General features: G+C 38.5%; 2 protein-coding genes across 2 annotated transcripts in view; both read left to right on the plus strand.

The window, feature by feature from the left end:
- The window catches only part of COL24A1 (collagen type XXIV alpha 1 chain), a gene marked incomplete at both ends in the record, with an annotated part of 126011 nt that extends 114732 nt beyond the window's left edge, over positions 1-11279 (plus strand). The window contains 9 exons of the mRNA XM_082287615.1: positions 658-711; positions 2257-2292; positions 7221-7256; positions 7352-7378; positions 7545-7610; positions 8353-8521; positions 9234-9343; positions 10434-10649; positions 11133-11279. Of these exons, the coding sequence (XP_082143741.1) occupies positions 658-711; positions 2257-2292; positions 7221-7256; positions 7352-7378; positions 7545-7610; positions 8353-8521; positions 9234-9343; positions 10434-10649; positions 11133-11279 (861 nt within the window). The remainder of the gene's footprint in view (positions 1-657; positions 712-2256; positions 2293-7220; positions 7257-7351; positions 7379-7544; positions 7611-8352; positions 8522-9233; positions 9344-10433; positions 10650-11132) is intronic.
- A 2206-nt stretch (positions 11280-13485) lies between these two features.
- Positions 13486-14034, plus strand: part of ZNHIT6 (zinc finger HIT-type containing 6) — a 30569-nt gene continuing 30020 nt past the window's right edge. The window contains exon 1 of the mRNA XM_082287211.1: positions 13486-13562. Within this exon, the coding sequence (XP_082143337.1) occupies positions 13495-13562 (68 nt within the window). The 5' untranslated portion in view covers positions 13486-13494. The remainder of the gene's footprint in view (positions 13563-14034) is intronic.

The following is a 14034-nucleotide window of genomic DNA, read 5'->3' on the forward strand; positions in this document are numbered from 1 at the left end:
CTGCTTCACTACTCACCAAAAAATGTGCAAACATCTTTAATATTTCATGCATCCAGCTTATGGCATCAAGTGTGAAAGGTTGAAGCATGGAAGGCCTACTACAGCATGTTCTCTCACTGCCGCCTTTGCCTTCACAGAACTGAATTTGTTCAGTTAACCAGATGCAGAGCAGCAGCTTTAGGGGACTGCTCTAATAGCTACTTTATTTTTCTAAACATTCCTACACAAGATAAACACTGGACACGAGCAGTTTGCTCTAGGAGAAATGGAACAGAAAAGTGACGTTTTAGCAGCATTTACTGGCAGCCTTACAAGAGTACTTGTGGGCAGTAATATAGGTCAAGATATAGTTGGTTGTAGCTCAATAAATATGTGGTCTTTTGTAATCAGAGTGCTTAAGTTTCCACTGTTTTTAGTGGATCAGTTTTCACATTAAAGAATGTGTGGGGGCTGTCCAAGCGCAACTATTACAAATTATTTAAATACTTACCTTACTGATTTTGTTGCAATGTGCGCTCAATATTTAGAGAGTATCACCATGATCTTTTGGATATTTGACAGGTCTGTGTGCTGAGCAACTTTAAACCAGGACATGTCATGAGGATTTTCTTCATTTTGGAAACATGGTGAACTAATAAATTCTTTGCTTGTTTACAGGGATATATTGGCCCTGTTGGTCAAGAAGGCATAGCAGGCCCAACTGGCAGGCCTGTAAGTTTCCCTTCACTCTTGCACAATTTAGTTATTTCATTACTCTTGTGTTTAATCATCTTGTTTTCAAACTACCAACCTTCTTATTTTTGTTTACGAATAGCAACTAGCAGGACTTTCCTTGTTATATGATGCTGGAAAGTTAATGCATGTGACTCCAGCATCTGTAATACAAACAAGAAAAAAATGACAAAAAACAGTGACACAAAAGTAATTGCAATGGCTTTCTGGCTAAGTGGAGTATGCAGAGGGCATGTCTACAGGGGCAGTGGGCAAGTCTACATGTAAAACAGCACATAGTAATCACCATCTGGATATTCTTTCTCAGCCTTTGGTCTGAGATATATCTAGAGAGTATCCACAGTTTCAGTATAGTTTATTTCTTATTTGTTGTGGGTTGAACTGTCCAGAGTGCCCCTCCAGACACTCTGGGAGTGCCCATGAGCCCTTGCAAGGCTGTTCCAGGGGCTGACGAGGTCCCTGTTACAGCTCAAACATCATCTTGGTCTTTCTGACAACTTTCAATGCACCCCAGGTTCTCTGCACTGGGGGAGCTCTGTCCTCATCCCTGTTTCCCTCTCTTGTGACATTCATGGTGCCAGAGCCAGATTTGTTTTGCAAGAGAACCCTATGGCTCATGTCTCCAGACCACGCAACCATGTAAGGCAGTTTTAGGAGCCCTTTGTACCATGAAGGTTCCTCTGCCTGATCAACTAGACTTGGAGTGAATGAGAATGTCTAAAAATCAAAATAATCATAACAATAACAAACATAAAATATAAGTAATAAATGCAAATATTTACAAGTGAAATAGAAAGAATTCTATAATTCTTTCCACTTGTTGGAAAAATCAGTACTTTGTCTTGCTCCATTCTTTTCAATTGCACTGAGGAAGAAAACTTTACAGTTGTGTGTACTTGTATGAAGGCTTATAATAGACTTCATATTGAATGCAAGAGTTTGCCATCATCAAGAAAGCATTTTAGTTGAAGATTACTTCTACGTGTTATGAAATGCAGCCATCAAGATGCACAATTTTTCCAGAGAAGAATTGTAAGATTGTTGCCATGCTTGGGAACACAAGTGTAAAACTGACCAAAAATAGGGATAGAAAAATAGTGTCTAATCTGATTATGAGACTAGAACTAATAACATCATAAAAATATATATGTGGTGAATGGATTTCTTCAGTGATGAAGAGTACTGAGTTATGTTCTCTAAAGATGGTGAAGCACTGATGTGTTGAATGTGGATGAAATTGTGGAGAACACAGGTGATTGACAGGGACAACACAGTTAGAATTAGTGAAAGAACACATATTTGCAAGCTGAAGAATACAGCTTTCCACAAGGAATTACAAGATGTTTTCAAGTAATTTCATTTTCTACTAGTACAGGAAAATTAAACCCCCAGAGCTGTAAATACTTCCACGGATGAGATTGGACTTCTCATGTGAGCAGTATAATTCTCATGGATATCAATCTGCTTATCTCAGTACTAGGCAGCTAGAAAGTATATCAGAATAACAGCTGCTCTTTCTTACAGGGACCGAGAGGTGAGAAGGGCATGAGGGGTGAAATGGTAAGATGAAACAACTTTTGTGCTTTCCTTTGGCTGTGTAAAATCTATTCCTGTGTTACACTGAATGTACTCATGAGTGCTCTGAATGCCAGGCAGTTGTGTTGTGCTTGTGGAGCACACTGGCCAAGAAAGCTGGTAGCCTGTGTTAGAAATCTGAGCTTTTCTTGTTCAAGTTGACTTATGTAGATACGCCCAGTGGGTGTGAGATGCTGGGCTGTATGGCCCCTGGTCATACAGCAGTCACATACTCCAAATCTGTCCATGTTCAGATCTAAAAGGAAAATCTTGTGTCACATTTGTTGTCAAAGATGTAGTGCCTCACAGCATGCACATGTTCATAGATCAGTATCTTCTTGTCTAGAGAGGAACAAGCTCAGGAGAAGCCTAGACCTGCGGGTGGGTGCCCCTGAAATGTATTCCAACCACAGGAACCATAGGCAGCACTGATAAGTTATGGATTTGCTGTCTTTCATTTTTCAGCAAGAGTTATTGTACATTCATGAATGCTGGATTTAATTTTAAATTTGTGTTAGAGCCAGTAAAGTCTCAAATTCATTATGGCTATGTGAAAAGTCATTAAGTTATCATATTTACAGCAAACATGAGCACAAAGTTGATAACAATGATATTACCTTCCATGACAGACGTATTAGCTCCTTTTCCAGTAATTAGAAGATGTGATCTTGTTCCTGTTTCTCTCTACCCTGCCATCACACTTAAAATTAATCAGTTTCACTTATTGTATTTTGCTTTTAGCCGCCACCTCCAAAAAATTCAATCAAACTGCCTTTTAAAAGTTTTGAAAAATCTGAAATATTCAAAACATCTTAAAGAATTAAAGCTTGGAACGAAGCTTCTTGTCTGTGTCTTGGAGAACGCTCCTCTTTGATTTCAATGCTCTTGAGGCAATTGCTGTCTCAGAATAAGAGGAAAACTGGTTCCTCAATTTGTGCTGCTGTTATCCATCTTAGCTGTCTTTTTCTACTGTTTGTTCATAAGAATTGTTATGACAGCATAGAGCTAAAAATGCTGACACTTAAAAAAAATCCAAAAATAATCCTTAAAAAACATCCAAAATGGTGAAAAAGAAACATCTGTTTCCATTATTGGTGCTGATGTTTAAGAAGTTATTTCCTAAAAAAGTTATTGAATTCATCGAGATGAATTAATCTAGTAAGGCTGCCTTCAGAAGAATGTTTAATTTTAAATCATATACAGAGGCATTACTTTCCTCCAAGAAAGGGATTTCTTTCTAACTACTTTCACACACAAAGGAGACCAAATTTTTTTTCATCCAACTGTGTATTCTGAGCTTTAATTTATACCTTTAAGATTTATATTGGCATTCTTCCTAGAATCACATAGATTTTAACCTTTTTGTAGTATATTTAGTTATATTTTTTAGTCTGTCAGGGTTACAGAGTTCATTACTAGAAAGAAATGTCCTTTTATCCCCAGAAAAACATGGCATGTAAAATCATGTCTTCTTATTGAGGTCAATGGTGAAGCACACATTCTTTCTTTGTTAAAATACTGTCTTCAAGAATTTAAAAAGTCTTGGAAAATACTAGTGTCCTTGGGATTGCTTATGCTTTCAAAGTTGAGCCTATGTACTATTGTATGTAAAATCAGGGCCTCTCAGCATTAGAAAAAGATTGGGATTTCGGCCTTTGAACTTCTGTTCAATCAAATGAAGTGATTAAAGAATTAAAGAACACACTGAAACTAACTGGTTTAGTATCTGCTTTTGTTTTTATGAACTGGAATTACACTTTTCTCACTTAAATTCTAATGCGCTCAAAGGTTAAATTAAGTAGATTTGTAAAAGTAATCCAGAACATTCCAGTAAAACATTTAGCAATTAACTTAGTCCATGAAAAGTGTAACTTAGCCTTATTTTTCTGCTCTGCAGCAAAAAGAAAGAACATTGGTAAAAGCCCTACTCTGTGCAGTATCATTATGTTTTTAAGATTTGTAAAGATAATTGCTATAGCTCTCTGAAGTTTTGGTGCAATTAAGAAATGTGATATTCTGCAAAGTAGTTCACTATAGTTAAAAAATAGCATTCAGTATTTACCTTTTTTTTCCCCCATGGGTTTTACTGGCAAGGAGACAGTGGATTGAGACAAATGACATTCCTCTTTTGCAAAATACCTTAAACTCATTGGAACAGTGCAGGTTTTTATTTTTAAAACATTCAGTTCTATCTCAAAAACCACTATAAATTTGAACTGCTCTTGTCCCAAGACTTTTTGAGTCTTAAAATGGTGACACATGCCAAGAACACAGAACATTAACTGAAGCATTCGGTCATCTGAAAAATACACTGGAATGTCTAAATCTCAGCATTCAGAACAAGGACATTTATTCATCCAAGAGCAGTGGTTACCTAGGGACAAACTGTTGAAGACTTTGTACCTTTCCTTGACTTGGTATTTGCATAATCAAGCCCTGAACCAAGATAAACAAATACATCCTTACAATGTAAAATTTGTTTCTCAAGATTCTTTTTCACACTTTCTCTTTCATTTTATACTAAACCTACTTGGCCAAGCATGATCAGACAGGCCAGTAAGATATTCACATGTGACTGAAGGTATCCTGGAGCAGTCTAACAGTACCTGAGCATGTGATCTGATAAATTAAATGTGGAGTCAGCCTTCCCAGCTGGCATACAACAGTATGGGTCTCTGAAACCCAATCGATTTGCAACAGCTGAAGAACTACACCAAAATAGTGAATATAATCTTTGTAAACTCAAATCAGTTTTGTAATACTGAATAACAACAATATTTTATGCATATTTAATAGTAATAGGATTTAAAAGAAAATTTCCAGCTGGGCAATAATCAAACTCAGAAGAGTAAAAGAAAGCTAAATACTTGACACATCCTACAGGGATTTCCATACTATTTGTACTACATATGCTAAAATTACTTGTTCTTTTATTTCCATTTTCCAACATTAATGATTAACATGTTTTATAAAGATGTTAATCATTAAATTTTTACCTGAAAGATGGCTTCCAGTCCCTTCTATAGGTGTAAGTGGATGAAACATAAATAAGGTCAGGATGTATCAGTTGAAAAGCTGACAATATTTACAATCCATAGGCCTTATCTTATTAAGGTCTTCTTGGTTAAGTATCAGAAAATCATCTATCTAAACACCCAGAAGTTGCTTCAGTTTTGAATTTCCTCTATTCTCCAAAGAACACCTACAAGCCATTTACAGTCCATCAACAGAGCCTTGTATAGAGCTGGTGCTTGGAACTAAAAGATGGCCCCCACTTTTCACACCCTTCAGAATCCAGCACCTGAGCCCCTCTGGCATGGCCAGGGCAGGTGACATATAAACAAACTTCACGTGTGCAGCTGTCATTGTGACCCCTGGCAGATGCATTCCCTGGTACTACCACATGCTCTGCCTTAAGAGTAGGTCTGAGACTGTCTAGAGAGAGTAAGAAATGCAGATTATATTCTCCTAAGAAGTGAAAATTTGCAGCCTCGTGACTTAGGTACATTGCTTCTATCTTGTTTGAGATCCTTTTCTTAAAAAATATGAATGAGTTCATGTTAGATTGAATCTGGCCTTTCTTTAACAATTTCTAGCTGCCCTTGCTTTTGGCAGCTTGAGCACAGCCTGAGTTCAGCAGTTGTAGCATGAAGTGACACACAGATCTTGCTTGCTTGCTTGCTTGCTGTGAAATCTCACAACAGAAACATTTCTTATTACTAAATCAAGTGATTTACAACTTAATTCCTATTTGACTAGATCAGTTTCACAGTATTTGTCAGCATGACCACGTCACATCAGATCATTTCTCTTTTGGCAGAGATTTAGTACTAGCGTGACCACACTGATGTATGAGGGCTTTTGCTGGAACAGCTTATTGTGCTCAAGTAATTGGTAGAAGCAGCACTGACAAAGGAATGTTCTGCTTAAATTGACTTAATTGTGTTGAAAGGTTTTTACTAATTTAAGGTGCAGATCTAGCCCATGCCTTTCATTCCTTCTCTTTTTCTCAAGGCGCTGCCACCTATTCTTTTCCTTGCCATCATTTGTGCCACTGTTTACGTTACAACAGCTCCTAGAAACTTTGAGTATATAGAGCTTGAAGATAAGAATCTAACAGAGATACAAATGTCATTGCATGTTATTAAATATTCACAACCATTCCATCTTAATGGGAATAGTTGATTAAAGAAAAAATAACCCAGATGGGTTTATTGTATTGGAAAGGTCCATGTTCAATCCTAAGGCAGCCTAAAACTCAGATTTAAGGCTACGTGCATTGTAGGCACTGTAAGCTAAGGAAAAGCAGCTGTTCCTTCTCTTCCTCTCCACTGCAATCATCCTGCACACTAAAATGATGCCACTTAACAATGAGAAAATAAGGGCATAACTTCTTGAATAAAAAGGAAGCCTGCCACATCACTGTAAAACAATGAACATAACATGCTCTGGCTGAAAATTGACACTGCTAATGAATTAAACTGATAAATGCCTGGCACATGCTCATGGATTAAAGTGGAGCAGTTAGTTTTTTGCAACTACTGATATTATTTACAATGTTTTTGTGATTACTTACCCCTTCTAGTACTTATATTGTCAACACACATATAACACTGGCATAATGTATAGTGTATTATATATTAATACTTTCTATGACTTTTAATGTTCCCTTAATACCAGAAGTAATTGGAGAAACAAGTAACCAGACAACACAGCAATTCCAACATGAATATTCATATGTTAACAAAGCAGGGTGCATTAACAATAGTAACTAATAATCTACTGCTTTACCACAGCTGGTATCACACCTTCTTCCTTATACACATTGGGCATTTTGTGATTTAATAAATACATAAATGTAAAACCAGAGATTTTAATGTGTAACTGTTGCATTCTATCTCCATTTCTTCTAGGGGCTTCAGGGACGGCAGGGCCAGCCTGGGCCACCTGTAAGTGCATAAAAAACTGTGCCTGTGTTTTTCCATTTTGACTGCACTATATAAAGATGTAAAGTACCTAATATCTGTTTTTTCCCATTTTCCAGGGACCACCTGGACCACCAGGACCAAGGGTAAATTCTGTAACAACCTTTACCTACAACACAGTGCTTTATCGAAAGTGAAAATAACAGGATCCTCTTCAAATGTACTACTTGTGCCAGTGCTCAAAGAATTTACCACCTGCATTTTTGTATATTCTTATTCATGTTTTTATATTCTGAAATACCTGTTTTTTAGAAGCAAGTGGATCTCAATGCTGCTGTTCAAGCTTTGTTTGAGTCAAATGCTGCCTTGCAGATGGAGGTATATATTTAAATGTATTTGTAGTATCATACAGGGTATGCTATTATAACTTTATTTTTTGAGGACATAACAGGGTTTCCTTTCAAAGACTTAGTTTAGAACGAATAATAGATAACGATTGTAGAATGCAATGAAACATGCTAGGATTTACAGGACATAGCAGAAATGAAATTAAGAGAAACAGCAAGACTTCTACCTTTCATCATGATTGGTAGTAATGAACATCTACTGCCTATCACACATAGTGGACTGTATCTGTTCAGACAGATAATTATAGTGGCATTTAGGGTTTGATCAAAAAAAAAATCAACATATATGTGTCTGGCCGCACTGGTTGCAAGAAAATCCCTTACATGGGTGAAGTCAAATAAAGTTGCACATTATTTCTAGGTTAAGCCTCAGAGTAGATTTCAGTATTCAAAATCTGAAACCTCTAAGTTTACTTTAAAAATGCGTCTTTTTTTTCTTTTCTTCCCCTGTATCCATATTTTTATGTTAATGTGTCATAATGACAAATGTGCATACCTAAACCTGCCTTAACATCACTGCTCTGACAATTTTAATAAAATGTACTAATTTGTTTACTGGGATATGTTATCTTTACGTTGTTTTACATGGCTGATTGCATTCATATAAACACTTTGATTGTGTCTGGCTATTCAATGGCCATTTGACTCTTACTGCATTTACTGTTGTTGTGACACTTCTTTGTGGTAACACATTTGCTAATGGCCCTTGGCAGAAATACCAGAATACTGAAGTAACTTTACTAGATCACAGTACAGAGATATTCAAAACGCTCCACTACCTTAGCAATTTACTGCACAGCATCAAGAACCCTCTTGGCACACGGGATAACCCAGCACGTATCTGCAGGGATTTGCTTAATTGTGAACGTAAAGTGTCAGATGGTAAGTGTCCACTTTCACTAAAGCTTGAACACAAGTACCTTTGAAAGGTGTTGCTTCCAAATGCTGCTTTCTACATTAAAATTCTGATGTGCTATATTTAATGGTTTTATTCTTTTTTATTGTATTCTCTTGCAGTACGCCTGTCACAACTATCTATATATCATCTTTAAGATAAAATTTCTGAATTTTAAATGTGAAAGTATATAGATAACTAGTATTATATAAATATTAGACAGATTCTATCTGTCAGTAAACAGATGTATCCAGAAAATTTGAAACTGACTGCAATTTTGTGATTCGAAGTTTTCCAAGAATTTATAGCTAATCTTGCAATGAATTTTGTGTGGACCAGATTCTAGATTCCTAATGAGAAAATTATATACAATACATTACCACAGTCAGATACACTGACAGTCATTTTATCTCAGAAGTTCCCGAATCAATATTTCAAATAAAATCCCCATCCTATTTAAACATGTAATGCCATTCTAACTGTAATCAGAAGTGGTTTATTACGGTCATTTTTCTCAGTATCTGTTATTAGTATAATTTTAATAGTGAAAATATTTTCATGTTCCTTTTCTTTCATTTCCTTGTGAAGGTATGGTGATAACATATGTAATGTTTGCCAAGAAGTATGAATATTTTAGCAAATTATTTAGTAGTAATTATATTTAGGTTTTATTTTTTGTCTGAAATTATATACTAACAGGAAAATACTGGATTGACCCAAATATTGGATGTCCTTCTGATGCCATTGAAGTTTTTTGCAACTTCACTGCAGGTGGTCAGACATGTTTAACACCATTGTCTGTGACAAAGGTATGCATTGCTTCTAGAGACACTGTGTCTGTGCTTGAACTCTAAACAAATGCATGTTTACTTACTTAACTCATGGAAAGGTGTTAGATTTCGGGGGGTTGTTGTGCATCTTTGTGGAAGGACATGTTATATATTCTGGTACAGAAGTTACAGTTTTTCTGGAGACTATATATGTTAGTAATTCTCACTATGCCAACAAAATTATTTTGTTTTGCTTTATACTTTCTTATACAAGGCATAAAAATAAGCCTGAAATACTTCTAAGCTACATTAGTATCTCATCACTCAGGGCACCTAAGCATAGAGATGCTAAGGTTGTTACAATAGAAAGGATGAAATTATTACTGCTTTCCAACACTTAGGTACTTTTAAATGCTGTTAAGGAGGGACTCGTTTCCTTTACATCATTAGTTCATGTTCCTCCTTACATGTAGTTCTTGAACTCTTGGGAGCAGAAATTTTCTGTTTGTGAAGTTCTGTATATATACTGTAGTCACTGAAGAGCTTCAAAAATACTGTGAAGTTCACATATGCATTCCTACATGTGGAAGAACCCTGAATATGAAATGGTCTTGGAGAAATTCTTCTTGAGTAATGAGTTACTGTATTTTCTGTCTAAAATCAAAATATACGTATGAACTTTTGCATCTGTAATGGGCTATCAGTATTGCTGGAACCTGTGGTCTAAGAAGACTAAACAGCAGTGTGATGTGGCTTCAGTTAAAACACTGCTGCTGCTAATATCTTTGTTTGAATCACAGAAGCATTTGTTTCAGTTTCCTTATTTAAAAATAGTGTTTTCTGGCCAGCTGTGCTTCAGCAATGTTGTAAGCACTAGCAAATGTTTATGTTTAAGCTTTGAAAATGTCCTATGAAAGCTTCTGTTTACAGTAATCACTGTAAGAGAACATAACATCTCTGCTGAGGAATGCAAATCATGCTCTTTGGCATTGACCCCAATGTATATAAACATGTATACATGCTCCAATGCCTGAACACCACACTTACATGTTCATGGCACTTTGTGTCGCTGTGGCCAGTCAGCACAGTCCAGCTGTAAGTCTGACAATGCTTTTCTCTCGGTATTTAGCTGGAGTTTGGTGTTGGAAAAGTGCAGATGAACTTCCTTCATTTACTGAGCTCAGAAGCAACCCACAGCATCACAGTCCATTGTCTGAACACACCGATGTGGGGAATAAATAAAGCAGGTGGCCGGAAGACATCGGTTACCTTCAAAGGATGGAACGGTCAAATATTTAAAGCAAATACGCTACTTGAACCTAAAGTGCTTCTGGATGAATGCATGGTAAATACTTTTAGCAGCAGCGTTAATTATGATGGAGGTACTGTTTAGATGTTACTAACCTTCTGCAAATAAATAACAATTATTTAGATTCCCATACCTTATAGCTTGCTTCTTTGCATAGCTCTGCATATGCCAGCCTTTAGATACTGAATTCAGCATCTCTTCAAGGGTAAAAGCAATTGCAGTGATACAGGGTATCTGTACTTGCTGTTTGCATTATGTCTCATGCATTTTGAGACTGTATGAAGACATCAGCACAGAAATAGGGAGGTCCTCCAGGAAAATTCAGAAACAGTTACGCTCAGAATGAAAATTCAGGCTTTAGAAATGGCACTTGTTAAATTACACAGTTTCTTTAGGAACTGATGAGAGAAGAAATGTTTCTGTGCACTACTTCTCTTTCGCTCTGTAAGCACAATTTTCATTTGTGTTTTGAAGCTCATCTTTTATGTGACTCTAATATGCTTCTCCTGTGTGTTTCAGATTGAAGATGGCAGCTGGCGTAAGACACAGTTCTTTTTTCACACTCAGGACACAAATCAGCTTCCAGTTGTTCAAGTTAATGCACTTCCTCATCTCAAACCAGGACAGCAGCACTTCATAGAAAGTGGCTCAGTATGCTTCCTTTAGGATTTCTGTCCTAGGTTTCTTTTTGCATCAGCATGGAGTTTCTGAACAGATTGAATACAAAAGTAATGATCCGTTACAGGCAAAATTACTAGGAAACTGAAGAATCATTTCAAGTGTTGTTGGTTAAAGAATCTCAGGAAGAAAAAGACTTCCTCCTAAGGAGAAATGGCATTAAAAATAAAAGAAAGAAAGAAAAGACTAAGGCAATTTTCTTAAAGTATTTAAAAATAAATTTCTCGGTGCTTCCTTGCATAATTTTCTGGAATGGATTATCTGAACATGGAGTTTTTCAGGACATCAAGTGTTCTTAGCGATTTTTTTAACAGCACTGCACAAAAACCATCCTGAGGAGAGCTGGAGACATATGATACTAAGGAGCAATACCTGCTAATGCTCCTAAATGTGCAATAGCTTTTATTTGAAAAGTGAACCATCCCACAGTACAGTACAATACGTCTTCTTTTCTTAAACGTTGTTTTATTCTAGTCCCTTGTGGACACACACATCTGAACAGATGGCACACTACCTCTTTTGTGTTCCCTGTCTGTGTTGCCTTGGTGCTCTTCATAACACAGGGTGCTTGTGGCCTTAACAGATTATTTGAGTCCCTTTTTATCTTTCAGACTGTATGTGCTGGCTACATCAGGATATGTTTCTGTTGTAAAGGTACTTGTTTTAAACCGTTGGTCACATACTTCACATAATGAAAACATTATTTATGTGGATTTTGTGTTTAAAATATTTTTGTGTACTATTTTGGAAATGGTGTATAAGACAGCATATTGTATAGGGCGCATATAGTCAGAACAGTTTGCATTACAGCCATTGTAAAAATTGTTGTAGAAGAGCTGCATAAAGTAGTTTTAACTTTTAAATTCTGTATTTCAGTTAACACTGTTAATGCCAAAGCGATCTTAAGATGATATATTCTGTATATATTTTGTAACTTCTGAAAAAACCTACCATAGCGTGTCTTCTGAATGGCTGCTGTTAAATGATAATCAGCATTTCATCCTCTTAGAAATTCCTTTTTTTTTGGCAAAATTTATTAGATCATTTTGAGTTTTTAAAACTAAGATTAAAATGTTCAATGAACTTTTTTTTTAGTAAAAAAGAACAGTTTTACCATTAGGAAAAGCACTCTTTACATTGATATGCCTCTATCTATTATCAATTCAAAGTGTGCTCAGGAGTACACAGCAAGGTGATACCAGACTGTATTTGGGGGAGCCCGGGAGTGTTCAAACAACCTGTCTGTCTTGATCTGCAGGAAACCACACCACCAAAGTACAATAAAGTAAGCTTCCAAGCTATCTGTTTGTCTTTTACTATTCTGTTTCATACTGTATAGGTCATTCTTAGAAATGATGAAAATCTTCTAGAAGGGCACTTTTGTTAGGTGGCAGTGCTTCTCTTCCCTAGGGAAGGTGTGCTCTGTGTCGTGGAATACTGCCAGAGGGACAATGTTTGCTTTTGCAAAGTAAGGTACATGCACATCCCACCTTACATTTTGTATCAAAGCATCATTTTTGACCACTTCGAGAAAAATCTGATAAAACAAAAGATCAAACCATACTACAAAAAGATGAGAAAATGTCTCACGTTTTTGCATTTTCAATATCAATGCACTGACATTATGATTTGACATTTGCCCTTAGTTTGGCTTTGGAGGTGATGTTTTGACAAGTGTTTGGGGGTATTTTGTAAGATCATAATTTTTTTAGAAGATGTGTGCTTCATGTATATTTTTATTAATCTCGCCCTATTTTTGGGAGTTGTTCATCTCAGAAATTACCTATTTTAAAAACGAGGAACTTAAATTCTTATAAGGCTGCTCGGATGTGCATTTCCTTAGTTGAGGCAAAGCCGCACATCCCACGCAGACAGCGGGGCCGATGGAGCGGGGCAGCGGGGCACCGCCAGGTAAGAGCGATGTCCCGTGTCACCTGGATGGGGAGTGTCGCGCCGCGGGGCGGAAGCACCCGTTTGGCAGCGTGCTGGTGTGCGGCGCGGGACGCGTTTTGGGAAGCCTCCTCGGAGCCTTGGGAACCCTCCCTGGCTGGGCCACCAGCCCCGGACTCCCGCAGGTCCCGGAGCGCCGGGTCCGGGATCGCCTCGCGCGGCTGCGCTGTGGCTCGCGGCCGCCAGGCGGCGCCGCCTCGCAGCAGAGGCCGCGCGTGCCCCGCGCCGCCCCGTGAGGCCCCGCGGCGCGGCCATGGCGGAGCGGGACGGGCTCGGCGGCGCCGGGCGGGCGGCGGGCGGCGGGAAGATGGCCCTGCACAGGTACGGCGGGGCAGCGGCCGCACGGGCTTCGGGAGCGCCGTCCCCGGGGCTGCTGGAGGCGAGGGCGGCGCGGGCCCGCCCCGGGGGCCCGGCGAGCGGCCCTGTGCCCTGCAGCCCCCGCGCTGCTCCCCCGCGGTTCGGCCCGACCGAGCGAGGGGCCGCTGGGCAGAGCCTCGCTGGAGCGGTGACGGGCAGCGGGCACTGCGGAGATCCTGCAGAGCACGGAGAAGGAATCCCTGTTCAGAGTAACTCCCCGCTTCTGGTCTGCAGTGTTTGAAACCCTTTTTTCTGGTTTTTGGAGTGGCTTCGTGCTGCTAATACACAGAGCTCGTCAGGAGATGGTATTGCTGAACTTGTTCTTCAGGCCCTCGCTACCAGCAAGCAGCGAGCACGTGGTGGGGAGAGGAAGAGAAATGGGTTAGGGCTGACATTTATCCCCTAATGGTTGAAAATGGTGGCTTTGTACTATTCT

This window comes from Coloeus monedula (genome assembly GCF_965178545.1).
Source record: "Coloeus monedula genome assembly, chromosome: 9".
In the NCBI taxonomy this organism is placed as follows: domain Eukaryota; kingdom Metazoa; phylum Chordata; class Aves; order Passeriformes; family Corvidae; genus Coloeus; species Coloeus monedula.